The 27,104-nt window shown below is 40.1% G+C and overlaps 1 protein-coding gene across 8 annotated transcripts in view; it reads right to left on the bottom strand.

Annotated features, from left to right (window-relative positions):
* Positions 1 to 23,216, bottom strand: part of LOC111147283 (ADAM metallopeptidase domain 22) — a 220,380-nt gene extending 197,164 nt beyond the window's left edge. For 6 of the 8 annotated variants that reach the window (XM_022503232.1, XM_022503234.1, XM_022503231.1 and 3 more), the window contains exons 1-2: positions 23,135 to 23,216; positions 22,521 to 22,681 (exon numbers count right to left, since the gene is read on the bottom strand). In XM_022503232.1, the coding sequence (XP_022358940.1) occupies positions 22,521 to 22,681; positions 23,135 to 23,216 (243 nt within the window). The remainder of the gene's footprint in view (positions 1 to 22,520; positions 22,682 to 23,134) is intronic. The other 2 variants (XM_022503233.1, XM_022503240.1) reach the window with 1 other exon arrangement.
* Positions 23,217 to 27,104: the final 3,888 nt, after the last annotated feature.

The raw sequence follows: 27,104 nt of genomic DNA, 5'->3' as shown, positions 1-27,104 counted from the left end.
GAGTTTCTGGGAAGCTGCCTCCTGGCAGGGACTCCTGACTGAAATGTTCCCCAGAACAGGATCCTTAGTGAAGGGCCACCGAGTCATCCCCTTTGTCCTTCTCTGGTCTTCCCTGCATGGGTCTACCATCTCTATATCACCACCGCCTCCTGAACCCCTTCCATGTGCACAGGACCCTATGAGAACCGCAGAAGACTTAGAGGATATACAGTCCCCATCCATAGATTTTAATGGTCTACAAGGACACTTTACTACCGTATAAGGGAATAATCCAGCGCTAAAGTGTTTTTATCCTCAAGAGTTTCCCTCTGTTTTAAAACTGTGAGCAGTCTCTTATGAAAAGCTGCAGAGAGTACTGGCTAATACCCTACGTTCCAGAGTCAGATTTCCTGTTTTAAATTCAACCTCCACCCCTTCCCCAAGTTAATGATCTTGGGCAAGTTATTTAAACTCGCCATGCCTCAGTTTCTCCGCTGAGTAATGTGAACAACAGTCCCAACCTCAGGATTGCTGGGAAGACTGAGTACACACAAGGGGCGCAGAAGAGTCTACCTCCATCAGTGCTATCACTGCACCACATGGGTAGCACAAGTCTGAGTATACGTAAATCAAATTCTGTATTACATCTAGGACTCGGACTTGTTCTCGCTTACCCATTGTCACTTCCAGATGACAATTCCTCGGTCCCTCTCTGAAGTTCATGCCTGATGGCTGCATTACCCTCCACTCTCTGTACCAAGTGCCTGTGTATTCCCAACACTTAGCACCTTGCTTGGCACAAAGTATGTGCTCATTTATGCATTTAATATAAACGTGACAACTGTTCTCTGACAATAATACAAATAAACGTTATTTTGCAAATTGGAATTAGCCAAAAATGGGAAGGAGCTCTCAGGAATATAACCATTAAAAGGTTGCTTTCATTTAGTTTAAACTATTTTATCAGCTTCTTTTAGTTCTCTAGTGGTTACAAACACTACCATTGTTAAAGAGGGTATAACCCTTCTTAGCATGTGCATTCCACTAATGGTCCTTGAAAATTTCTGACCTGTATTCCATGCCCAATTTATTCAACTAATACTTGATAATGAATGTGGTCGTCATTTAGCTACAGGACTTGAAATATGCATTACCTATAGGACAGAGGGAGAAAGATGGGAATTGGAGTTTTAGGGAAATTCAATGACTTAAGTGATTAATTTCCCACTTGTTAGGAAAAAATATATATATTTATTCAAAACTATTTTGAGGGGCCCCGGGGGGCACAGTCCATTAAGCAATCAAGTCTTGGTTTCAGCTCACTCGTGATCTCGCGGTCATACGACTGAGCTCCTCATTGGAAGCTATACTTAGCACAGAGTCTGCTTGAGATTCTCCCCCTCTCCCTCTGCCCCTCCTGCTCCTGCTCTCTTTGTCTCTCTCTTGCAAATAAATAAATAAGTCTTTAAAGAAAAAGAAATTATTTTGAAAAAATGATGGCTGAGACTATAAGTTTTTGAGACAGTTCCCCAACCCCTATATGTGGTCTGTTCCAATGCTGAATCATCTTATTTTCCCTCCTACATAGCTAACAAAACTCTCTTAATGCAATTTAGGGCTATTGCCTCCATTTGTGAAACAGGATATGTTCAAAGATCTTTTGGAAGCATGCCACTCATCTCTTAAGTACAGGAGAAATTATGTACTACTTTGTAAGCTCTACGGCACACTAGCTCTAAAAACACCTACCAACCACACAGAATAAAACATCTTGCAAAGAAAGTAAACCATAGCCACACATGTACTAAACATGAGAGAGGAGTGCATTTAACTGCACGGAAGTAATACTACCTTGCAAAGAATAATCAAAATGCATAATACCATGGGGAGATGGAGGGGTATGGATTACATTTAGACACCAAAGTGAAAATCTGTATGGTCTTCTTTGGTGAGAAAATACAATCCTTTGAGAAGACAGGATACAACTGAAAATACTGCCAGACACATGTATAATTCCAAATATTTACCCCAGTACAGTTTTCAGTGAGACCTTCCAACACAAATCTTTGGAGTAACAGCACTGTTACTCATAATTTACAGACACGCCAGTCTTAGGGTCATTGTACCGGCTGTTCTTTCATTCTGGAATGCTCTTCCTGATATACATGCCTGGCTCACTCCCCATTTCCTTCCAGTTTTTTCCCAATGTCACTTCTCTGCAAGATACAGTGGACCACCCTATCAAAAATTACAACCTATGATACCCACACCGCCCCCCCATACTCCCAATCCCCATTACCATGGTGTATGTTTCTCCTTCTCCGTAGAACTCATCACCTTCTAATATACCATATAATTTGTCATTTTTAAGGTGTTTATCTATCTGCTAGAATATAAGTCCCATAAAAAAGGAAATCAGGTGTTTTTTTTTCTTTAATTATTCACTGATGTTTCCCAAGGGCCCAGAACAGTGCTTGCCATGTAGTAGGCCCTCAATAAATATTTGTGGAGTAAATTTTTAAAACATCAGTTCACAAATATAATCACAAGAAATAACTCCATTTTTCTCTCTCTCTCATCTATATGTGCACACACACACGTTACTAAGCCTTAATCTGGAATAAAAAAAAGTAAAAATTTTATTTGCAAAGCTGGCAAGTTTAAACTTCATAAGGAAAGGAACAAGAATCAAAGTCTATGAAATATTTTCAATCTTCTCTGTTCCTTCATTATTCAAAGACAGGATGATGAAAGGAGAAATCGAGAACCTCTAGTTCTAGTGAAAACACGCTGCAAAGAACAGGAGCTATAAAAAGCCATGATTAATGGCTCAAACATAACTAAAATACCCAACTGCAGCAAGGCCAGAAGGTGCAGAGACAAGTGTAGCTGTTTCTCTCATCCACTGGAAGGTGAGAACTGAAACTGACCCACCGGCCCTGTGGAGATGGGATGGTCCGCGAAGACTCTCCACAAAGACACACATACCCCCTGCTACTACCACCGGCAACAGTATCTGCATTTGGAGTTCTCCTGAACACATTCCGCAGTGAGCATATGATGCTAAAATGAAAGCATACGGACTTCTTCTAACCTAATTATTTCTTGAGAAAGAGAAATAACACAATCAACTTTGAAATAACAGATTCTGGAAAGCCTGTTTGTTGAAAACTGTTGGAAATGCAGAAACACATGGTTGATTGATTAAGTGTTAAAATATTTATTAAATATGGAAATCCACTGCAAGAAAATGGAAGTTCTTCCATTGCGCTGAGGGCCATGTCTAAGGCTGGGCAGAGTCATCTCAACAAAAAGCTCGGCAAAGGGGCTTCTGATCACAGCTTGTAGACAAGGGGACCCAAAACAACAGGATGATTCAAACAGGAGAAAAAAGAGAACTGAGAATGACTAAAAGTTGTATTAAAAGCCACAGCTAAAAGGTACACGAATTTTACAGTACATGAATTATATCTCAAAAAAGTTGTTATTAAAAACTCTATTAAGGGCTGCCTAGGTGGCTTCATTGATTAAGTGTCTGACTCGTAGTTTCAGCTCACATCCTGATCTCAAGCACCTGAGGTTGAGCCCCACACTGTGCCTGTGCTTAGCACGGAGTTTGATTGTCCCTCCCCGCCTGCTCCTCCCACTGATTAGGTGCATGCACTGGCATGCGTGTGCGCCCTCTCTCTCTTAAGTAAAATATTTAAAAATTTTTTAAAATAAAGTACAAAAACTATATTAAAAAATAGGATTGTTGGGGTGCCTGGGTGGCTCAATGGGTTAAAGCCTCTGCCTTCGGCTCAGGTCATGATCTCAGGGTCCTGGGATCGAGGCCCACATCTGGCTCCCTGCTCAGTGGGAGCCTGCTTCTCCCGCTCTCTGCCCTCTGCCTACTTGTGATCTCTGTCAAATAAATAAAATCTTTTTTAAAAAATTAGGATTGTTGTCTTAAACACATTATAAATGCAAAGTTTTCACAGAAAAAAAATGTACTTTATTATAAAAACTGTTACTTTGTATAAAAATTTAGGAGCCATTTTTCCTCAAAGGTCTGTTCTTTAGATTTTTGCCTTCTGAGGCTCTTCAAATAAGACATGGTTTTCAAGGGGCGCCTGGGTGGCTCAGTGGGTTGAGCTTCTGCCTTCAGCTCGGGTCATGATCTCAGGGTCCTGGGATCAAGTCCCGCATCGGGCTCTCTGCTCGGCAGGGAGTCTGCTTCCCCTCTTTCTCTCTGCCTGCCTCTCTCCCTACTTGTGATCTCTCTCTGTCAAATAAATAAATAAAATCTTAAAAAAAAAAAAAAGACATGGTTTTCAAAAAGAAAATAAAACAAGCTATCGAAATAAAGCATCTCATCCTCTAACCCAGTTCTACATACAAATTCTAATACAGCCTGGTTTAGGAACCTGGAGTCCACCCTTTAATCCCACTGCCTGTTAGCCTCTTTGTGTCCTGCTCTCCCTTCCTTTGCTCATGTCCTGGCTGGGAACAGCCTCGTGGAGGATACAGACCACTGAGGTCTCAGCTGAGGCAGAGAGGCCTCCCAACCCAAAGTAATAAAGCTGCACTGTTACTCATTCAATTTTAAGAAAACAAATTCCACATGATATTTGAATTAATATTATGGAAACAAAATTACACAGTGTAGAGAATAGAGTCAGTGATACTCTTAATAGCCTTGAATGGTGAGACACCATTCACATCCATAATATTTTTATAAGTTTTTAAGTCTTAGCATTCCAAGTGATTATGAAGATGGAGATATACAGAAATTTTTAGGCACTGTCAGTGGAGTATAAACTGGTGTATCACTATATAACCTGGCATTATGTAGAGAAGTTCAGAACTTCTCTACATAACTTGAAAACAATCTATAAATACCATTAACATAAAAATAAATGATGTTAAGTTTATAACATGGAAAGCCAGACAAAAATAAAAAGGAAAGAATTCAATTATTTTACCTGTACCAACATAAGAAATTGAAAATCAATGTTGAGAAGTAGAAAAAATATACGATACCAAATAAGTGCATGTACAAAACACACAAAATAGTAATATATATTGTTTATGGATAAAAATTTATGTAGCTAAAGTATTAAAAAAAGCCAGGAAAAATGCACACTAATCGCAAGATAATGATTTCCCTTGAGAAGGATGAGGAAATGGAAGGCAGGAGAGCATCAACTGAATCTATAATGTTTATTTCTTAAAAAAAAAAAAACCTATTAAATTTGTGTTGATTCTGTGTGATGAGTATAAGAGTGTCTCTCTCATTATTCTATCTACCTTTTTTGTATGTTTGAACTACTTTAAAACAGGAGCTTTTTTAAATTAAAAAAAGAAAAAGCTTTCCTAAAGAAATTTTCACAAGCACCTTTACATGTCAATTTTGTAGATGCCACAGAACAGCTAAGGGGTGAATAACTCAACAGAATAACTAACGGAGCCTGGGGATGGAGTCCTGTGTCGGGCTTCTCCCTCTGACCTTCTCCCCTCTCATGATCTTTCTCAAATTAGTAAATAAAAATCTTAAAAAAAAAAAAAAAAAAAAAAGTGGTGGCGCATTCTTCTCCCCCTTCCCCTGGCCAGCTTCCCATTTTTTAAAGTTGTTTTTTTGGTTTTTTTTTCTTGGTCATTTCTTCACTGGGGAAGGGGATGCATCATTCACTGTGCAGCTTGGTCCTGGCCCCCATGTGCACACAGGGTAGCCCAGTCAGTGGAACAAGGAAGTCCCAAGATGACATAACAGACTTGGTGTTTGGGGATTGGCTGGCATCCTTTGCTGATTTTTGAGAAGAGCTGTACATTTCTGTAACTTAGGTTTATAGTTAAATTTATATACGAAACTCCATATGAAACTCCAAACTCTTTTTTTTTTTAATTAAATTTTTACTTGTAAAAAAGAAATGTTAATGTCTCTAATGCCATGGCCAGAAAAACTACAAGAAACAAAATTTAATGGCTAAAAGACTCAAGGAGGTTCATATTGACACAACTTTCTAAAACCTTTCAAAGGGGTGTCAGGGTGGTTCTGTTGGTTAGCGTTGGACTCTTTTATTTTTTTAAATTATTTTTATTAAAGATTTCATTTATTTATTTGACAGAGAGACAGAGATCACAAGTAGGCAGAGAGGCAGGCAGAGAGAGAGGAGGAAGCAGGCTCCCTGCTGAGTAGAGAGCTTTGATGTGGGGCTTGATTCCAGGACCCTGAGATCATGACCTGAGCCAAAGGCAGAGGCTTTAACCCACTGAGCCACCCAGCCGCCCCAGCACTGAACTCTTGATTTTGGCTCAGGTCATGATCTCAGGATCATGAGATGGGGGGCTCCATGCTCAGCACAGAGTCTGCTGGAGAGTCTGTCTCCCACTCCCTCTGCTTTCCCCAACCTATGCTTCTGCTCGCAGGTACACACTCCCTTCCTCTCTCTCTCTTTCTCTCTCTCTCTCTCAATCTCTCTCTAAATAACAAATCTTTTAAAATCTTTTAAACCAGAGCTGCCCAAAGAGCTGCCTTGGGAACGAGGCTCACCTCCCAGGAATCCTTAGAACAGTTTTATTTATTTGAGAGAGAAAGACAGAGAGGAAGGGCAAAAAGAGAGGGAGAGTCTTAAGCAGACTCAATCTTATGACCCTGAGATCACGACATGAGCTGAAACCAAGAGTTGGACGCTTAATCAAATGCACCACCCAGGTGCACCAAGGTGATGAAAATGGTTTAACACTGACAATGGGAGTGGTTGCACAACTGCTGGAATATACTAATAAACTTTGAGTTGTAAACCATTGCTAAATGGGTGAATTCTATAGTATGCAAATTGTATTCCAATAAAGCTCTTATTAAATATATAAGCACAGGTAAAATACACGTAATTTTGTTCCTGAGAGTACAATGGGTCTGCTGAACTCATAAGAACTGCTAGAGTTCATTTCTAGGGGCCAGCTACTTGATCCTACAATTTTGAAGTGGGATCTCCTCACCACCCTATGCCCTCACTTTCCTTTCTGGTCTTAACTCCTTCAGGTCCTTCATTCACACTAAGATATAAGTGCTTAAAAACTGCTCAGAGTGCCATCCCTCCCTGGGGTCTCTATTTATACTAAAGGAACTATTCTCAAGTGGTGTTTTTTTTTCTGATTTAATCAGATGTGTGGGTCTTTTAGCATCATGGAGATTTCATGGAGTAACAGTTCTGTGTAAGTAATATCTACCTCCTAAGGTGCCTCGTTAGCGCAGTAGGTAGCACGTCAGTCTCATAATATCTACCTCCTAAGAAATAAGGAAAGAAAATATTTTATATTAACTTGTTAGGCCATAAAATGGTGGTAACAATTGGAGAAAAAATTGAAAATAAAATATTAGATAAGAAAGTACCTGGGACTTAGTTAAAAGGAAAAAAAAAGATGTAGTTAGTTCAAAACCCCAGTTCAAAAAAAAAAAAATTAAAATTCCAAGAATAAATATCAAGGGAACTCCTTGGGTGAATATGTCATATGAGTTCAGATCCGTCAAAAAATACTACATGTCACTCTCCCAGAAGACACGCATCATTGTCTTTAAGAAAATGCAGCTCCAGGCCCCAAATGGTAAATTCTAGTGAATAAAGTCACACACAAAGGTTAAATAGCTTGGATTTATTTTTACTGGGAGAGATGAGGCTATAAACTGACATGAGTGATTTTGTCACAGTGATTAAAGTGGCAGAGAGACTGTGAGGTGGCCTTAGGTGGTGGAATGTCAGTATGCCAACCAGTGTCTGAATTCCCACTGCTTTCTCTGGTGTTCTCCCTCCTTAACATCATGGCCCTGCCTTTCCTAATAAATCCCACCTCAAATCTGAAGCAAAAGAGACAGTTATTTCAGCTCAGATCCTCAGGGATGGGATCCTTCACAGAACCTGGGCATTCTATATACAGGGGGTCTTTCTTGGGTTAGCAAGAAGGGATGGAGGAGTAAGAGGAACATAGAGGTCACAGACAAAACAAAGATGTGAAAGGAACCCCATGCTGCTTTCAAGCTCATCCCAACAAAACATTTTAATAATCTGGAAGAAAGAAATACAATAATGGTTGGAAATACATCAAAAGTACATAAAATCAGGGGCATTTGGGTGGCTCAGTCAATTGAGTGTCTGACTCTTGATTTTGGCTCAGGACATGATCTCAGGATTGAGGGATTGAGCCCTTTTAGGGCTCTGCACTCAGTGCTGAGTCTGCTTGTCCCTCTCCCTCTGCTCCTCTCCTCCATCCTGCCCTGTCTCTAAAAGATAAACAAATAAAATCCTGTTAAAAAAAAAAAAAAAAGTACAGGGGTGCCTGGGTGGCTCAGCTGGCTAAATGTCTGTCCTCAGTCAGTTCAGGTCCTGAGATGGAGCCCTTGCCATTAGGCTCCCTGCTCAACGGGGAGCCTGTTTCTCCCTCTCCCTCTCCCTCTGCTGTTCCCCCTGCTTGTGCTCTCTCACTCTCTCTGACAAATAAATAAAATCTATTAATAAATAAATCTTTAAAAAGGATAAAAATTAAAATTAAGAGAAATTTTTAAAAGTACATAAAATCAGTAACATAAATGGTCACAGAACTTTTTTTCATCTTTGAGCAGAAAATTGAAACAAATGCAAACCATGAATATTTGCTGGGCATCGAGTATGCATAGATAGCACTAAGCAATGAAGGAAAAACAGTGAATTTGAATCGCAAAGTTATAGCCCAACCTCACAAAGTCCCTCTCAAAGGGATACCTTCTATTAACACACCCAATTGTCAGTTGCTCCAATCCCCCTTGCACCAACACACACATACGTAATTTTATGTATAATTTTATGACATGCCTCTGAAGCAAGTTTTACTTTTACTAACCTGTAAAAGTGCCTCATCATTTCTTAATACCGAGTTTGCATCCCGGCAATACAGTGCTGGATCACTGGAGAAGAGTGTGAGAAGGGACGTGCTCAGCTAGTGCAGAGATGGGCTGAGCACACAACTCAGAGTCTAAATCCAGGAAATGACGAGTAATGAGAACAAAAAGAATAATTCTAGGAAGGCAATTAGTCCAGCAGTAAAACACCGAAGGGACACCTCATTCCACATTCAAAGAAGAGAAGGAATGAGGGACAACTGAAAGGGAACAAAAGAAACACAGAAAAAAGAAAACCCACACCAAAAAACAAAAAAACAAAAAAAAAAAAACAGGTTTCAAAGTAAGTAGTTAAATGGGAAAGCTTGTTGAACTATAAAACATTTTCCAAATGGTGAAATAATTAAGTCCAGCAATGTGCACCATGGATTTCCAACACTGAATGTAAATAACCTTTCAGAGACTTGTTTTTTCTTTAGCTGCTAAGAGAGAAAGAGGAACTTGACAGAAATAGAGCGGGGGAAAAAATTACAAAATAAACCAAGGGTCATAGGGAAAGTGAACAGAGCAAGACCATGCACATGGGAAAACAACAAATGGAAAGAGGTAACGAGAAAGGGATAGAACCTGTACTGAGAGATGAAAAGAAAAGAACTGACCAGGGAAAACCCAACCTCACAACAGGGGTCTGGGGACACAAGAATGGGAAAGGGCTCTATGAAAGTCATGGCATCAGTGACTTCATCAGGTCAACATTTGCTTGTTATGCACTTGCTAGGTAGAAAGCTCTGGATCAGTGCTGGGAAGAAATGAAAATGAAGATAAGGATGCGCACTTCACTCTTTGTTTTTCCACACAATTACATTAAAATAATTTTTACCCCGTCACCCTGGGAAAACTGCAAACTTCATGTTTTCATAACCAGAACATTCAGGAAATGTCCTAAACAACTCATTAATCAATAACCTCAAACAGATTTCACATGAAATGGTTAAGCTATAAATTGAAAGCATACTCCCTTCATTAATCATGAGACCCTTGTCTAGGCAAGATCATTAAGAACCGTACAAACATCATGCTGCCATAAAGTGGGAGAACAGTTTTGTGGTCCTGAATAAATTCATCACTTCAGGGATGTTTGAGTTTCTATCAAAGTCAATAAAAATCCTCCTAAGAAATGATGACTCAATTATTTCACGTTAAGGTAAATTTGTAAATGCATCTGTAAAAAGCAAATTCCCATTCTTCTTATTAAATATTTACCTAAAGTTTTCTTGGAAAGCACATGAAAGCACTGCTAACTACTGTAACTCTAAACTCACCATGAAAATAACCCACTATTGATGGTAAACAGAGACTGATACCGTCACCAGCATGACCCCGCAAGACCTGACCTTTACTGCGTGGATCCATCACATTTTCCTTAAGTTCTTTCCAGCTTATCCTGTAACTTAGGCAAAAGACCCAATGGGCAAACCATCCCATGATGGAAACTGAAACTACTCTCTCAAGCGGTAACATCTGCCCTAAGAGACTGAACCCGCCCAGATCAGTTTGAGCTCAACCACTGGCTCACATCTGTGCACATGGACCATGGAGTGACAGTTACCTCTACCTGATTATAATGCTAAAATCTCTGCCCCAAAAGGAGCACAACCTTACATAACACACAACACATGTACAGGCATGTTTCCTTAAGGTGCATGTATGACCTTACGCCTGGCTCCACAAATGAGGACAAAACTCCCCTTTCTGTATATTTATCCTAACCCTGAACAAAAGGAATGCATTCACACTTGCTCAGAGGGTTACGGCTTTGGAAGTTATTCCCTATGACCTCCTTATTTGCTGCAAGTAAACTTTCCTTTGCGTAACAACTCCAGCTGTTATAGCTCCTATCTGTAACTCACCAAGGGGTGAACTCATGTTAGTTCGATTACAATACCAAAATTATCCATCTAAATTAAACTCATTTTCCAAATTCCTACTTAAAAGGACGCTTCAACCATTAACATACCTATATTTAATGCATAACTGCTGCTCATTTTGTACACACTAAATGTAATTTTTCAGAGCATGAAAAGCCATCAGTCTTTAGGTAAGCCTCATCTCCTGAACTGGGAGAGGCAGCATCTACAGTCAGGACTACATAAAGAGTGGGCCCTGTGAAGTCCTCGCCCACTAGCCTGCAGACATTTAAAAATGACCAACAAAGAGTAAGATGGAGGAAGAGGAGGAAGAAGAAGGAAGGAAAAATAAGAAATAAAGAAGAATAAAAATAGGAGGAAGAAAAGGAAGAAGAGGAGTGTGGGGAGAAGAGAAATGATTCTTCCGTCTGAAACAAACACTTAAAACTCATGGGAGGATGGAGCACATGTGCCATCAGAGCATGTCAGGCTAAAAAAACACCAGGGTTCCTTAAAAACACAAGATCTATTTCTCGGTTGTTTGTTTCAAAAAATACACGATCTAAATCAAGAGTGGAGCCAATCACTAGAACCTGGATGTCTGAGATTAAAAACTAAAACTGCACCTCGGACAGTCTCAGGTAGTTGGGTTGAGCGGGGAAGACATTGGACCTGGCACAGGGCACCCAGTATCTTCTCCCTATAACTACTTAGGGATTTCCCTAAGCCTTACCTTCCACCACACTTTTACCCTTGCTCCTGCCCTGCTCTGATGACCCTAGATCACTCTTCAGCCAACTGCTCCTCCAGCCAACTTGAGACTAATACGACCATGTGCCACCTTGACAGCTCATTCTGCCCACGAGGACCCACACTGGGTTCTGGCCAGACCCCAACAGTATGTTCTAAAGGCATTAAAAAGCCACTGGTGAATTCACAAAAACCCACAGAACCCCGCTTTGTGAAGTGCTGGCTGTATCTGCGGCATCTTGCTATCTAGTTCAAAGAAAGAGAAACCACTTAAGGAAAATCCCGAGGTGCGACGAGGAGTACCAAATCACATTACCAGCCTGACTCCAGCTTCCTGACCTCACTGGTGGGAAATGAAGGCACTCTCTCCCAACCCAACCTATGCAAAAGGCAACCTGAAAACAAATAAAAATAAGGACAGCAATTGACCGACTAGAGGTAAAGGCTACAGACGTGAGTCAGTGCCAAGTGGAATAAGTGGTCTAAGAAAACTGTCAACCAGGAGTTCTCCTGCCTCAGGAAGAAAATTTTAAAGCCACTTGCAAAATGTGAGCTCTTGAGGCCCATCTTCAGGAAAGCCTCATTGATTTCTCATCTTCAAATGGTTATCTAATGTTCTTTAGTTAGGGGGGAAAAAAAGTCAGCAAAAGGGCAACTACTGCTCAGTGCTAAAATCCCCTGGTACAAAATTGATTTTTAAAAAGCAGAAAAATGTTGATTTACCCTTGCTGATACATGCATATGATTTTGAAAATTCTCTTCAATATAAACAAACAGATTGTCGAGGGTGGGGGTCAGGGGGTGGATTAAATTGTTTATTCCTTCCCTTCCCAGTTATAATTGCTGATATTTCTGGGTCATGATATGACATTTTTTTTAATTTTCAAAATCAAATTACATATAATAGTCTGTTCTAGGAAAAACAAAAGAGATTTTGATCTTAAAAGCAAATCAAATGATGAAATCAGAAACAAAGGACCACTAGAGGTCTAAAATCATTTTTTCATATATGGAAGTATTTATATTTTTAAAAATATAGCACATTGAAAAAATAAGTAGAAAATAAAAATACAGCACACTGAACTTTTTTTTATGTGTAAAATAATTATAATTACCAAAAGGGGCTATAAACTCAATATTTGAAGACTAAAATTTATTCATGTATTCATTCTTTTAACCCAGTTCCAAAGAGGACTTCAGGATGTTTATATGGACGCCTACAAGATAAAATACAAATTTTAAGCAGATGAGGAAACTGGGAAGAAAGGAAAATTTATCACTTCAAGAACTATTTATTAAGTACCTACTCTGTGCCAGGCACTGTGCTTATGCGATAGAGATGTGTAGTGAACAAAAGACAAGATCACTGTTCTCATACACTGTTCTCATAGTTTAATATTCTAGTGATGGCAATTGGAAGAAAGACAGTAAGTCAATCATTAAAAAGAATGTCATCAAGGGGCGCCTGGGTAGCTCAGTCGGTTAAGCAACTGTCCAACTCAACTTGGGCTCAGGTCATGATCTCATGGTCGTGAGATCGGCCAGCATGGGGTTTGAGCTCAGTGCAAAGTCGGTTTCAGATTCTTTCTCTCTCCCCCTCCTTCCTTTCCCGCTCACACTCACTCACGTCACCCCCCCCCCAGATAAATAAATTAAGAAGGAAAAAAAAAGGATGGCAAATGCTAAGAAAACAAAGGCAAAACATCCTCTGATGATGGGGGATGGGAATACCTAAGAAAAGTGGACAGAGGAAATCTGAGATTACTTTTTCTGTGCCTGAGTATTTATTTTAATATGAGTATAGCATGCATAATGAAAATGCATACAGATATGACTTTTTATACTGATCAACTGTCAAAAGAGAGATTTCAGACGACTCGAGCTGAAATTGGGATGATGAGGAGTACACTGATGAACTAGGATGAAGCTGCTAGGAAAACGCATGCTGTAACTTTGGCTTTGGAGGAGGGCAAAATCTGCTCTAAATTTCTGGCATCCAACTCAAGGAAGGAAACAATTACATGACAAATCTCTCCTCTTGGTCCTGATAAGGCACTATCCATAATGTTCCCCACGACTTCAATTAATACTGGAACTGGTTTCTCAGGAATATTTTTTTTTTTAAAGATTTATTTATTTACTTGACAGAGACAGACACAGCGAGAGAGGGAACACAAGCAGGGGGAGTGGGAGAGAGAGAAGCAGGCTTCCCTCGGAGTAGGGAGCCCGATGCGGGGCTCAATCACAGGACCCTGGAATCACAACTCGAGCCGAAGGCAGACGCTTAACCGACTGAGCCACCCAGGCACCCCTCCAGGGAATATTTCTTACAATCTCCTTCAAAATATCCTTTAGAAAAAGTCTAATGAATTATTGAAGAGGTCAGGGATGCAAATGAGAAAACTGATAACAATTCAGATACGAAACTCTTGTGATTAACTTAAATCCAAAAAGATTTAAGACATACAAAAAAAAAATCTCTTAAATATTAAGGATACACAGAGCTCCTCACCCCTGCATACATATTGGAAATCCACTGGGGAGATTTTTTCAAAATACCCCCACCCCAGAATCTCAGTAGGTAAGGCCAGCATTCTATGGAGGAATAGATGATAATTCCCCATAAATTGTTTCTTTTTTTCCCCCCCTATAAATAGTTTCTTATAAGTGAGTTTCTGGCAGATAAAACTCCAGCAAGTACTCAGAGTACAGACACTCTCTGCTGTGATGTAGATTTAGATTCAAATATTCCTATGTGGTTAAAAGAATATCTGAGGCAGAAATAGAAATCATAACCATTTCTAGAAATGAAGACACAAAACAAGTGCTAAAAGATGACATCAATTCCCTCCTGAATGAAGTTAGCAATGGAGGAGACCTGAGTGGGATCAAGAGTTTCTCAAAGAAATGTTGGGTTATTCCAACACAGAGATGAATGTCAAGTAAGTAGCATTTACTACAAAAGGATTATTTTATGTGGATCTCTAACATTCTCTTTGAGAATTCTTTTCCCAACTCTACTGCTTACTGGTTGTTATGACCTTGGGCAGGTTAATTAGCTTCCTTGAGCCTCAGTAGCCTCAATTATAAAATGGATATAATATCTACCTCAAAATGAGAGATTATGGCACACCTGGGTGGCTCAGTCAGTTAAGGCTCTGTCTTTGGCTCAGGTCATGATCCCAGGGTCCTGGGATTGGTCCCACATCGGGCTCCTTACTTAGCAGGGTGCCTGCTTCTGCCTCTGCCTGCTGTTCTCCCTGCTTGTGCTCGCTCTCTTGATCTCTCTCTCTCTCTCTCTGACAAATAAAATCTTTTTAAAAAATGAGAGAATGAGGGATTATGCCTGTAAATCACTCAGTACAGTGCCAGGTACATGGTAACTAACAAAATTATTCAAGTCTTTCCCTCAATATTTACTTTCTAGGGCTTTTATGACCAAAGTAAACATCCAATTAGATGTTCACAGAAGCTATCATTTCGGTTATTACTAACTATGTATCTCTTTCAAGCAAAGGCTTTGACATTTGGGACCCCAGAGCTACTTGCTCTAGGGAGCCACAAAAGATATTCTGTATCTTTTCTTCTGAAGAAAGGAGTATAGATCCCCTTTTAGCATTGAATGTTTCTGGTTCATGAAACTCAAAGGAGTATACATAATTTTGGTACTGACTACTGAATATTAACATTTTCAATTCACAAAGAAAGATTTACCATAATTATACACATTCAATTCCAAAACAGAACCCAGGCCCTTCAAGGGATGTTTTTCACCTTTTAAATGTTAAATCTCTTTATGTAGTTCATTCTCATTCTCCAAGATAGTAGATATGATGCACTCCTTCTCCTCCATTCTGCAAGCTTGAAGAAATTTATAGTACTAATAGGACAAATGGAAGAACTCTTTGATCTCACTGCCACTGAACGACATCTAAAGAAATGTTCCTTGCCTCCTACCATTGTGCCAGTTAAGCACAGAGGTTAAGCCCAGGCAGTGGAGTTAAACTGCCAGGGTTCAAATCCCTTCTCAGCTACCTACCAGCTTTGTGGTTTTAAATTTTTTTTTTTAAAGATTTTATTTATTTATTTGACAGAGATCACAAGTAGGCAGAGAGGCAGGCAGAGAGAGAGAGGAGGAAGCAGGCTCCCTACGGAGCAGAGAGCCCAGTGTGGGACTCAATCCTAGGACCCTGAGATCATGACCTGAGCCGAAGGCAGAGGCCTAACCCACTGAGCCACCCAGGCGCCCAGCTTTGTGGTTTTAAAGCTGGTATTTCTCCTGTCATAGGATTTTTGTAGGACTACAGTGAGTTAATGCATAGCAAGTACCAAGAAAACTGTTGGGCACATAAAATGTAACCACATAAGTTACTGTATATTAAGTATTTTAGTGTATATTATAACATATATGATAACACCACTATAAACATTTCTCTCTTTCCTATTTTCTCTTTCCGTCCTCCCTCTCACCAAACTCCTTATGTCCCTTCCTCTTCTGCTCTCCCTCCTTCCTTTAATTAACATTCTTGTTCCCTTTGGAGCTTATTCTTGAAATTTAATGATAAATGTGGCCTTATCTTAGCCCCACTGGAACAACTGAGTACTAGTGACCTTACAGATTCCTGCTCTCAATGAGACATGACAAGAAAGCAGGCATCCTTCTATGCATTTTTAGGAAGGGCCCTGTCATTAAAAATGATGGAACACTTGGCATTCTTGAAATTTGAGAAAGCAAATAAAACTAAGAACAATTTTTATCAACCCATAAGCTCTTAGAGTCATTCACAGTTTTCTAGGTGTAGCTGTAAAGAAACGATGAAAGATGGGTTCTTTTCCTATACAGTGAGATCAGAACCCATCTTTTTAAGCAGAACTCCAGAGATGCCAAAAAAATACAAACTGGGATCTCAGAGTAAAACCAAGACCTAAAGAAAACTTCCACAATCCTGAATATCATTTTTTTAAACTGTTTAATTGTAAGAGAAGCATGTTGATAGAATAAAAACATGCTGGAAAATGTCTCCTTCCTATTTATAGCACAAGAACAAAGTTTGGATGGGTGGCAAAACTTTATCAATACTGAGTTACTTAGGTTTAACAAAAGCACATCAAGAAAAAAAAATTGTTTGTGCTATCCTTGCAAAATACTTCCAAAGCTGTAATTCCTAGGAGCTCTTTTCCACCAGAGAAGCAAAGCAGCACTGCAGACAATTTACCGTGAAGCTGACTCAGTGCTCCCAAGTGAAACAGCACAATTTTAAGTACAGCTCATCCAGGCTTAGACATATGTATAAATATATTCACAAAAATGGAGAGTACTACCACTTGCCGTCTTGCTACCAGCCTGTATTACTGATTATCAAAACTATGATAAATATAGAACTATGATTTTTGGTACCTGACTACTTGAGAAGCTAAAACACAATCCAGGGAAAAAGAGAAAAAAAAGTAGCCCACCTATTCCCTGACAGCAAAGACTTCTGACAAAAAGAAATTCCGCTATAGGCAGAGAAATATAATCAATGGGTGAAAAACAAGTAATTGAAAATCTATGAGGTGAACACACAACAAAATAAACCACCAAATAACCTATCTTTGATGCTAGAGTAAATCTATTTTGGCTAACCAAAAAAAAAAAAAAAAAAGAAAGAAAGAAAAAGGAGTCATGAAGGTGCTTTTTCTTAAAACTAGCAATTAAGTGATTATCAGTAGCAAACTATCAATAAGGCTCAGGAGGTACTATCTTCCCCATTTGGATGCCCAGTTAAAAATGTTTTTTATCCATTGTTTGCAAACACACTATTCCTTCCAAATAACTTCAAGTCAGAGGAAAGGTTCTGAGTAATTTAAATACTCTGTAGTTCTGAACATAATTTTATAGGACTGAAATTACTTCAGAATAGCTAGACAACCTTGAAGATAGCAAGTTACCCACAATCAAATATGATTCCTTTGACTATCATTTCTAGAACTTCATGGCAAAATAACCTTTCAGTAGGGGCTGATCATCCCACTTAGGATAAAAGTATGCATTCAAGTAAATGGCCATGTAGTAATCTTTTATAACATGGACTATTATCAACAGAATTATTATTTCACCCCAAATTGTCAATATTTCCCCAAACCATAAGAAAAATCTTTTCCAAAAATATGAGTATTCTTTTCCATTTAGTGATTGAAAACTGAAACAAGGACACATTAAGAGTAAAATTAAGGTCTGTCCTACTGTCATCACTTTTGTGAGCTTTCTGAAACATTAAGTAGTATATTGCTGGTTTCCTTGCTCTTGGCCAATGGCTTTATCTTACCAGGTGAGAAGTAATTTCTGAATTAGGTTAGATAACCTACAAAGTCTCTTCCATCTCTAGAACTGTTAGATTCCACTTAGTTATATAAATTTTAACAATTTGTAACTTACTTCTGGGAATGTGTTAAATTTGGGTAATTAGGGCACCATTTTGCATTAAAGTGATGTCATAAAATTTCTAAATAGTACTCAAGCAGCCTGAGGGAGTAAATGTTATTTAACAAAAACTCATATAGTGCTTACAACATCCCTAGCATTGTTCCAAGTGCTTTACAAACTCTTTTATACAGTATTTTCAGTATACTTAGTAACTGAATTCTTACGAAGCTTAAATGAGTATGTGAATTAGCATTCACCAATAAATTAAAGTGAACAACCACTTTCATTTACCCTTTGAAATTAAAATTATTCATTTCTAGCCATTAGGATGATTTTGCAATAATAAAAATCTGGCCAGTTAACTCGCCTTACTAAAGTCCTTCAATTGCCTTCAGGACACAGTCCAAATTCCTCCACAAATCACGAAGATACTGCCGCATCTACTCTCTGCTTTTCCTGTTTTGGCTCCCGTGTACCTTTAATCCTAACTATTTGTACTTAACAAAAATGTGTCCTGATTCCCACCCGCCCTTTAAGTGCTCCCCCCCTTGGTTTGATAGGCCCATCACCTACCTTCCTTCAATTTGGCCAATTCCCACTCACCCTCAAAAACACAGCTAAGACAGCACTTCCCCATGAAAGGCCCCCTGACTGCTCATCTGGCTTAAATATTATGTTTTCTCTGCTTCTACCGCTTTCTGTGTTCATCTCCAGGAAATCACACAGAAGGACAGAGTATAACTGCTTATCCATTCATGCATCTTCCCACTTGCCTGTAAATTCCTTAAAAGCTTAAACTGTGTCTTTTATCTTTAAATCCCCAGAGCCTTGTACAAAAACTGGTACACAGTATGAGCCCAAGCAAATAAATGCCTTTTAAATACATAAATCAACAAATGAATATATAAGCTTTGTTAGATGATAGAGAGGCATCCCAATTTTGTTTTTGAAGAAGAAAGAAAATTGGTAAAAAAAAAAAAAATGTCCATGGATAGCTAAGATGCCATAATTTTTATCTATTTAATTACCAAAGAAATAATAAGGCCATCAACTTGAGTTTTTAGGTCCAATGCCAGCTCCCAATGAAACCAAAAACACAAAATGCAGGAAAACTCCTTAGTTTTCTAATTGCAGGAAAATTTGGCATATGGCAACTAAGTCTTTACAACTGTAACTGCCAGATTCAAAACCTAGTAGTCAGCGATTTCTAACTGTAGTTTAAAGATCATGGTAAACTGCAAAAGCCTCCCAGGTGATCCGGACATCCAACCATATGTACTGTGTGTATCTTACTATGCGTCAGGCACTGAGATAACTGCTGGTAGTAATTTCTTTGAAGAGGAGCACCTGAGTGGCTCAGTCGGTTAAGCATTAGTCTCTCTCTCTCTCTTTTTTTTTTACTGATGTGTTAGTCTTTTATTACATTTCCATATTTTCATACACATATATGTATTTTTTTACTAAAGCAAGATCACAATGTTGTAAATAGTTTGTTTTCTTTTCATCTTTTCATCTCTTTGCCTGTAAGCTTCCATAGCATCTAATACCTCGATCATACTAAAATTACCCTAATTGTCACACAACTATTTCCCCAAAGCTAGTTTGTCTAAATCAGGGTTTAGGTCCAGAGCCTGCATTTTATCCAGTTTATATATCCCTTAGGTGTTTAAAATCTAAAACAGTCCTTTTCTTCATCTGTTAGTTTTCCTGCTCAATGTCTGTCTGATCACTTCCTCATGCTGTCACTTAGCCAGCTCCTCTGTCCCCTGTATTTCCTAGATATCAGAAGGTACATCTAAGAGCTTGATCAGTTTATATTAATAAATTTTGTCTAGAATACATTGTGGGTACCATTGTCTGCTTCACATGGCATTTCTTCAGGACGTACATGCCGTGTGGTTTTACCATCAATGAAACTCACACTGTCCTCTGGGTTGTGTAATGGCCACCCAGTGGCCCCAAGACAGAGATTATGATTGCCCCTGCAAGCATGAAGTATTTGGTATGGACCACACCACACAGATGTATGGTTTCCCCTCGGCCATTCACCGCATGGCTAGTTCCATTAGACAGCCCTTGTCTGAATTAACATTTGCTGGAAATCGCAGAATGATTATTTTTCTAATGTTATCATTTCTCCTACATTTATCAGCTGCCACTCCTTAGTGAAGAAGGGCTTTCCTAATTACCTAGATCCATCTGGTTACTCTGAGAAGCATCTGGACAAGCATTTAACTCTTGACTTTTCAGCTCAGGTCATGATCTCAGAGTTGTGAGATCTAGCCTGCATAAGGTTCTGCGCTGGGGCATGGCTTAAGATCCTCTCTCTCTCCGTGTGCCCCTCTCCCCCACTTATACATGCAAGCACACTCTCTCTAAAAAAAAATTTTTTAAAAGATATTTAAAATAATTATTTTGATGGTAAGATAGCATTTCACTTTGAATCCTGATGTGAATAAATAATTTATTCACACTGTTCAACCTAAATCCAACCAGTTCATCCATACCTCACCAAAAGCCAGTCATTCTTCTCAATTGTTTATTATTGTAAGAAGGAGAAACTGCATAGGTCCAAGTTATCTTGTGCCCCAAGTTGAAAGGCCTATGATCCAAAAACTGCTGAAATTGTGCTCCATAAATGGAGAGAAAAGAAGGAAGACTGGCCTGTTTTCCAAAAGTGGTGGTCCTTCACCAACACAGTGGAGGGCAGAGGGTACCTGAAGACACTACTGGCACAAGACAGAGACTTGGAGTTTCCAGGTTCAATTCTGCAGTTTTCTTTTTCTGCATTTCTACTTTCTTCTGTTGCCCTTCCTCTCTGAGAAAGTCTTTGTGATTTGTTTTAAAGCACGGGCTCTATCAACAAAAATTCAGACTGTAAACTACAGGATGAAAGACCTGTTTTCAATGAATAAATTGCAAAGAAAAAATCAAGGAAATGGAGAGGGGGATACTATGCATTATAGAGAATCAAAAAATTAAACTAACTGCAATCTATAGACACTATTTGGGTCCTGGATCAAATACACAAACTTAAATATATATGTGTTACGTTTATATATATTTATTAAATATCCTTACATATATCTAACATATGTATATATTTATGTTTATATATTTGGCATAATATCATTGTTACCTTTTGAAAGAATCCTTTTAGAAGTGTTGAGTGAATTTTTTATGAAAAAAATTCTATGATTTGCTTCAAAATAATATAAGAAGAGAAGAAAATAGGAGATAGATGAAACAAAATTGGCTATGAGTTGCTAATTGTTTAAGCTGGGGTTCATTATAATATTCTATTTTGTGTGTGTTTGAAATTTTTCATAGTCAAAGTTGTAAATTTGTGGGACTATTTCTCCACAGCAATGATTCTCATTTACTAAAAAATAAGATAGTGTCCCCTGCTTCTTCAGTTTTACTATGAAAACAAGTCAAAATGAAAGAGGAAAATAAGTATTTTTCAAACATTAATGGAATCCTTTATTAAAGTTTGACGCATCAGATTTTCTACTAATCAAACTTTGATGGATACTACTGTAGCCCTTTAAAGTAATTTCTTACATGAAAATTTCAATGGAACTAAGCCTTTGGCTACAAATACAGATTTAAGTGGCCTTTTCTATTTTTACATATATTACATACATAGATCAAATACTATGATTATCACAGCAACAATGTACATCTTAAGGTATTAATAAGTATATTTGCACATGTGAAAATATTCAGCCTCCCTTTAGATCAGCATAGTTTACAACAGTTTCAACATGGACAAGTTCTACCTTAATCTGTACTTACAGATGAATGAACTGTTTGCCAGGTTGGTATATAAACACAAAAACTGTTTACAGAGCCCCAAAATAATTACCTAAATTAGCAAGTAAGTTCAAAATACTTTTCAGTCATTATCTGTGGATGTGTGTTATTGATCCAAATGCGGGTAAAAAGTAAACTTAGATTTAAAAAAAAAAAACAACCATAGTTTATAAATGCCCAATAAACAACATGGCTCAAATTACACCAAAGGACTGCTACCAATGAAAAAATGGGGGAGGAGACGCCTTTTCTGAAAGGTGGAGGTGAACGGGTACATCTCTGGTGTCCACAAATTGAGTGAGCTGAGAACACTGCAGTTTATTTTTACTGTTTGAGTTTAGTTAGGGATGTCTAGGCTTGTGTTTTCGTTTTTTTTTTTTTTTTTCTACAATACCAACCTTGGTTTAAATCACATATAAAGTCTTTTTGAGGATTTAAGCAAGCACCACAATAATGATGATGCAAATCCTGCCAACATAAAATCCCTTCTTGCTTACTACGCTTTTGCCTGACAGAGGTGAGAGGGTCTCCACCCCTTCGCTCAGGATGCGGCACTGCCAAAGACATCCCGCACAAACTCCTCTCTAGCAAAGCTCCGGCCTGTGGTTCTTTGGGGGATTTTGCTCCTTCCCCCGCCCCCCGCCTTCCCGGCTCCCTCTTTTTTTGCACAGAGAGCGCCATGCATGACTCGCATTAGGACTGCGCTCATTTCACCAAAGACACCGCATCTCCAGGGCGACGGAGAGCAAACGTGGGGTAGGGTGGGCCAGGCCGCGCCCAGGCCCACCCGCCGGACCGCGCCTCTCACCTGCCCGGCGCCGTGGTGGCCCCGCACTCGCGTGTCGAGCGCGTCGTGTCCAGTTTCGTCTTCGCCGCCGGAGCGGTAGAGGAGCCGGAGTGGCACGATGCTCTGGCGCTCCAGGAAGCGGTTTTCGTTCCTCCTCTCCAGCTCCGTCAACAAGGCGTCTCCTCAAGGCAGGAAAAGGGTAAGGAGGGAGTGGGGAGAGAAGGAGAAAATAATGACCCTGACCCGTACTCGTGCCTTCTGCGGCCCGACGTCTCCTCTATGAAAATCCCGCCGCCCCCTCCCTCCCGGTCCCCATCTGAGAAGGACGCAGTCGGGGAACCCTGGACCAGCGCATCTGAGATCATCCAGGATCGGGGCCCAGAAGCACAGCACCCCTTTCCCATCCTCCGCACTCCTCCTCTTCAGAAGACGAAAAAGAGGCATTTGACCGAAGGTTTCTAACGCATCCGCGCGCCCCCACACATGTATTTTTGCTTCACTTCTCACCACCCTTCTAAATAAAAAATCTCCCCGCGCACTCGGGAAACGGGAATGCCCGTTTCCAGAGCGCTTGAGGGCTGCAAAGACGCCCGGAAAAAGGTACGTCCGGAAGCCACAGAGGGTGGCGAACTTACCTGCCCGGCCGCAGCGCGCCGGGGGGCAGGTCCCCAGGGCGCAGAGCAGCAAGAAGGGCACGGACGCAGCCGCCGCCTGCATGGTGCTGCCGTCAGCCCGCCTCGTTCGAGACGCTCAGCTCCTCATGCCGGGGCCGCCAGGTCCGCGTCCGTCGGCCCGCGCCCCACGGCTGGCCTCGTCCGCCCCCTCCCAGCCCGGGTTGGTGCTGCGGCGGTCGTGGCGCTGCAGCCTCCGCCGCGGCGCTGCCTCAGTGCTGCATTGTGCTCCGCGGGCGCTTCCGCTGGCAGGGGGAGCGAGCGAGTGCTGCATTGGGCGGTTGGCTGTAACTAAGTGGTTTCTAGCGCCTCCCACCTCATCCCAAGGCAAAGGCTCCGGCGGGCGACGAGCGCTCGGCAGGGAGCGAGCGCCTGGTGCACTCGCCCCCCGCGCGCGGCTAGGGGCGCGCGCCGGAGAGTCAGCTGGGAAATGTAGTTCTCGCTCCGCATCCCGCTTGTTTCCACGAAGGTGCAGACTGTCGCGACCTCGTGACCACGGAAGACAGAAAGGGCAGAAGAGAGGTCGTCGAGGGCAGGCCCTTCTGGGCACGGAAATATCCCGACTGCGCCTCTGCTAGAACCAGTATTCCTTCACTCCGTGGTTCATAAAGACCCGTAATATTTTCCACAGATAAGGTAGTTACTTAAATTATTATCAGGGAATCACACCCTCAGAAGTACATGGTAAGTTCGGGACGCCTGGGTGGCTCAGTGGGTTAAGCCGCTGCCTTCGGCTCAGGTCATGATCCCAGGTCCTGGGTTCAAGCCCCGCAACGGGCTTTCTGCTCAGCGGGGAGCCTGCTTCCTCCTCTCTCTCTGCCTGCCTCTCTGCCTGCTTGTGATTTCTGTCAAATAAATAAATAAAATCTTAAAAAAAAAAAAAAAAGAAGTACATGGTAAGTTAAAAATTCATCAAACACTGAGTGAGGACCTACTATGTGCCCGGTGGCTGACTAAGTAGGGGGACACAACCGAGAACAACACGAGTGTAGGAGGCACCTGCTTGCAGATGCAGTAGAGTAAACACCGTTTTTTACATTACGGTGTGAAGGTGCCCTGGTAATGCTTAGAGGAGGATCATTAACTCAGCCAGGCAAGTCAGGCGGGAACATCAAGGTCAATGCAGACACTGGAACGATGTCTTGGACTTAGCCCAAGTGTCCAGGATGTTTTGTCCTTTTTCTGATCTCTGCCTGTCTCAAACCTGTTTGTGAAAACCAGACTTGAGGAACTCTACCTTCTCAGGCGGCTAATTCCATTTTCCTCTAATTCCAAATGTTAGAAACTCTTGAGGATAAGACAGTAATACAAGTACTATTAGTTATCACCATAATTAGCTCTTATGTAGTATGATACAGTTTTTCTGAGGTCACATATAATGCCCTTTGAACCTTGGATCAGCAATCTGATAAGTATTATTATTCCCATTTCAGAAAGGAGGAAATTCAGGCTTAGAGCTGCACTTTCCAAATTCTGTAACCACTAGCTACATGTATCTATTTCAATTTAATTAAAAGTAAATAAAATTTAAAATTCAGTTCCTCGGTCACACTACACACATTTCTGTACTGCCTATGACTAGCAGCTACTGTATTGTAGAGCAAAAATAGAGAACATTTCCATCATTGCAGACAGTTATATTGGACACAAGAGGCTTAGAGAATTTAAAGGACTTTTCCTAAGGTTCCATGGCTATAGAGTAGACTGGATATCCTGTCTTCAGATCTGAGTCTTTTTTCCACACTTCCCTGGTGGAACCTGTTTTTATAACCTCCATCCTGATTCTGGTCCTGTAAAGCATGAAGAAGAATCTTACACATGATGCTTGCTCTGTGGAGATGGGTTTTTTTTTCCTTCCCCAGTGGAAAAAATTTTTTACCCCTGCCTCTTGTGACATGGTTTCAGGTTTCCATCATGATGATTTGAAAATACACTCCAGTATGTCAGTGTCCCAGATAAAGTGTAGTATTCAGTATTAAATACAACTTAGACATGGTTTTACAAGCAAACAGTAGAGAGGGACTCTTTTTTTCCCTTGAGAGAACATTCTATCATATTTAAGTAACCGTAGCTCATTGACCTTTATTACCATTTCAAAAAAAAATTCCCAAATTTTCAAATAAATAAGACACTTAAGAATTTTATATATGACATGAATTATAGCCTGAATAGGGGCTAAAAGATTTCAATGGTACACTTTACACCTTGATGCAAGACATTTCACAGTAGGTAGAGTAAAAGAATTAAAACCCAAGGGCATGGAGGTACCTGGGAGGCCCAATTGGTTAAGTGGTGGACTCTTGGTTTCAGATCCGCTTATGATCTCAGGCTTGTGAGGTCCCTGAATAGTTATTCTTGGTATTTCTGTTGGTTTTGTACATTTTATTAGAAAGGACTACATAATGGCCAGACACTTTAGTTCTACAGTATGCAAATACAAATAAGTTGTAATATTAGGAAAACTTATTCTTAATGTGAGAGTGAGCATATCCAATCTCTGCTTTACAGTATTAAAGCTTTATTCACAGAGCTAAGAAAATTGTGCCCTTTGGAAAATTTTCTATTCAGTTCCTCTATTTTCTAATTAGATTCTTTATTTTGCTATTGATTTGTATGAGTTACATATTATAGATATTAACCCCTTTTCATAAATATGATTTGTAAATATTTCCTCCCATTCAGTAGGTTGTCTTTTTATTTTGTTGATAGTTTCCTTTGCTGTGCAGAAGCTTTTTAGTTCAATATAGCCCCACTGGTTTATTTTCATTTTTGTTGCCTTTGTGTTTAGCGTCAAAGCAAAAAAGTGATTTCCAAGACTAATGCCAAGGAGCTGATGTCAAGAGTTGTAGAGTTGGTTAATAGAACATGCTTCCTTTAGGAGCAAAACAGATGGACAATAACAAGGTAATTTCTCAACACGTACCATTAAAATAAATCAGTCTCAGGAGGCTGTGGGAAGTTGCTCCAATCAAGAATCATGGTCTATTTCCAGAGCTGAGTCAGTTTTTCAACCCAGAAACCACCAAGTGAAGGAAAGGTCATGTCCCCAGGAGAAGGACCCTGCATCACATGTTAAGTACCTATGGTTAACTATTCCTTAGCTCTTTCCCAAAGGGACTTACCTCCATTTACCTGGGTCACTGCACTGGAGAAAGGGATAAGAATATCCGAATTACTGTTGGATGCAGGGTCTGGACTGACAGTGATACCTGGGACCCAAAGCACCTATTATAGTGGAGACATGTGGGAGTCAGGTAATAAATGGAGTCCTGGCCAAGCTTTGGCTCAGTGGGACAACAGGGTCATTTGCTTAGGCTCTGAATGTTTTATTAGAAAATACTTAATACTTCACTAAATCACCCGCATTGTATCTCCAACTTATAGGGTAAGAATTTTAGTGGATAAGAACCAAAAAAAAAAAAGAAAAAGGAAAAGAAGAAAAGACCAAATGAGAAGCTGAAACTGTCTCTATCTCTCAGCCAAATAATAAATAAAAAGCAGTATCTTAATCTGGGGTCATAGTGGTGCTGGTGATGGAGGAAACTGATGCCCCTGTTAAATATCTAAAGATGGTTGATTTCCATCCTATTCATCTGGGTTATAAAGAATAACAATAGACTGCCTCAAACTGCACTAAGGAGTAGCCTCAATTGCAGATGCAGTGCCATATGTGATACCATATTCACTGCAAAGAGCATAGCCTCAGGTACATGATATGCAACATTGTTTGGGTGGATGCATAATTTTCCATCCAGGTCAGAAAAAAATCAGGAACAGATTGCATTCACAGGGGAAAGATTAACAGTATACATTTTACTTGTCCTCTGTTAAAATTTGAAGAGGATGCCATTGAGAACATCACATTAACCCATTATACTGATATATTTATCAGACCATATGATTAAGAAGTTGCTACCACATTGGAACTATGTGG

Source organism: Enhydra lutris, unplaced genomic scaffold, assembly GCF_002288905.1.
Source record: "Enhydra lutris kenyoni isolate GAN:26980312 unplaced genomic scaffold, ASM228890v2 scaffoldscaffold16, whole genome shotgun sequence".
Taxonomy (NCBI): domain Eukaryota; kingdom Metazoa; phylum Chordata; class Mammalia; order Carnivora; family Mustelidae; genus Enhydra; species Enhydra lutris.
The sequence above is the reverse complement of the archived record's forward strand: the minus strand, read 5'-3'. Positions and strand labels throughout refer to the sequence as shown.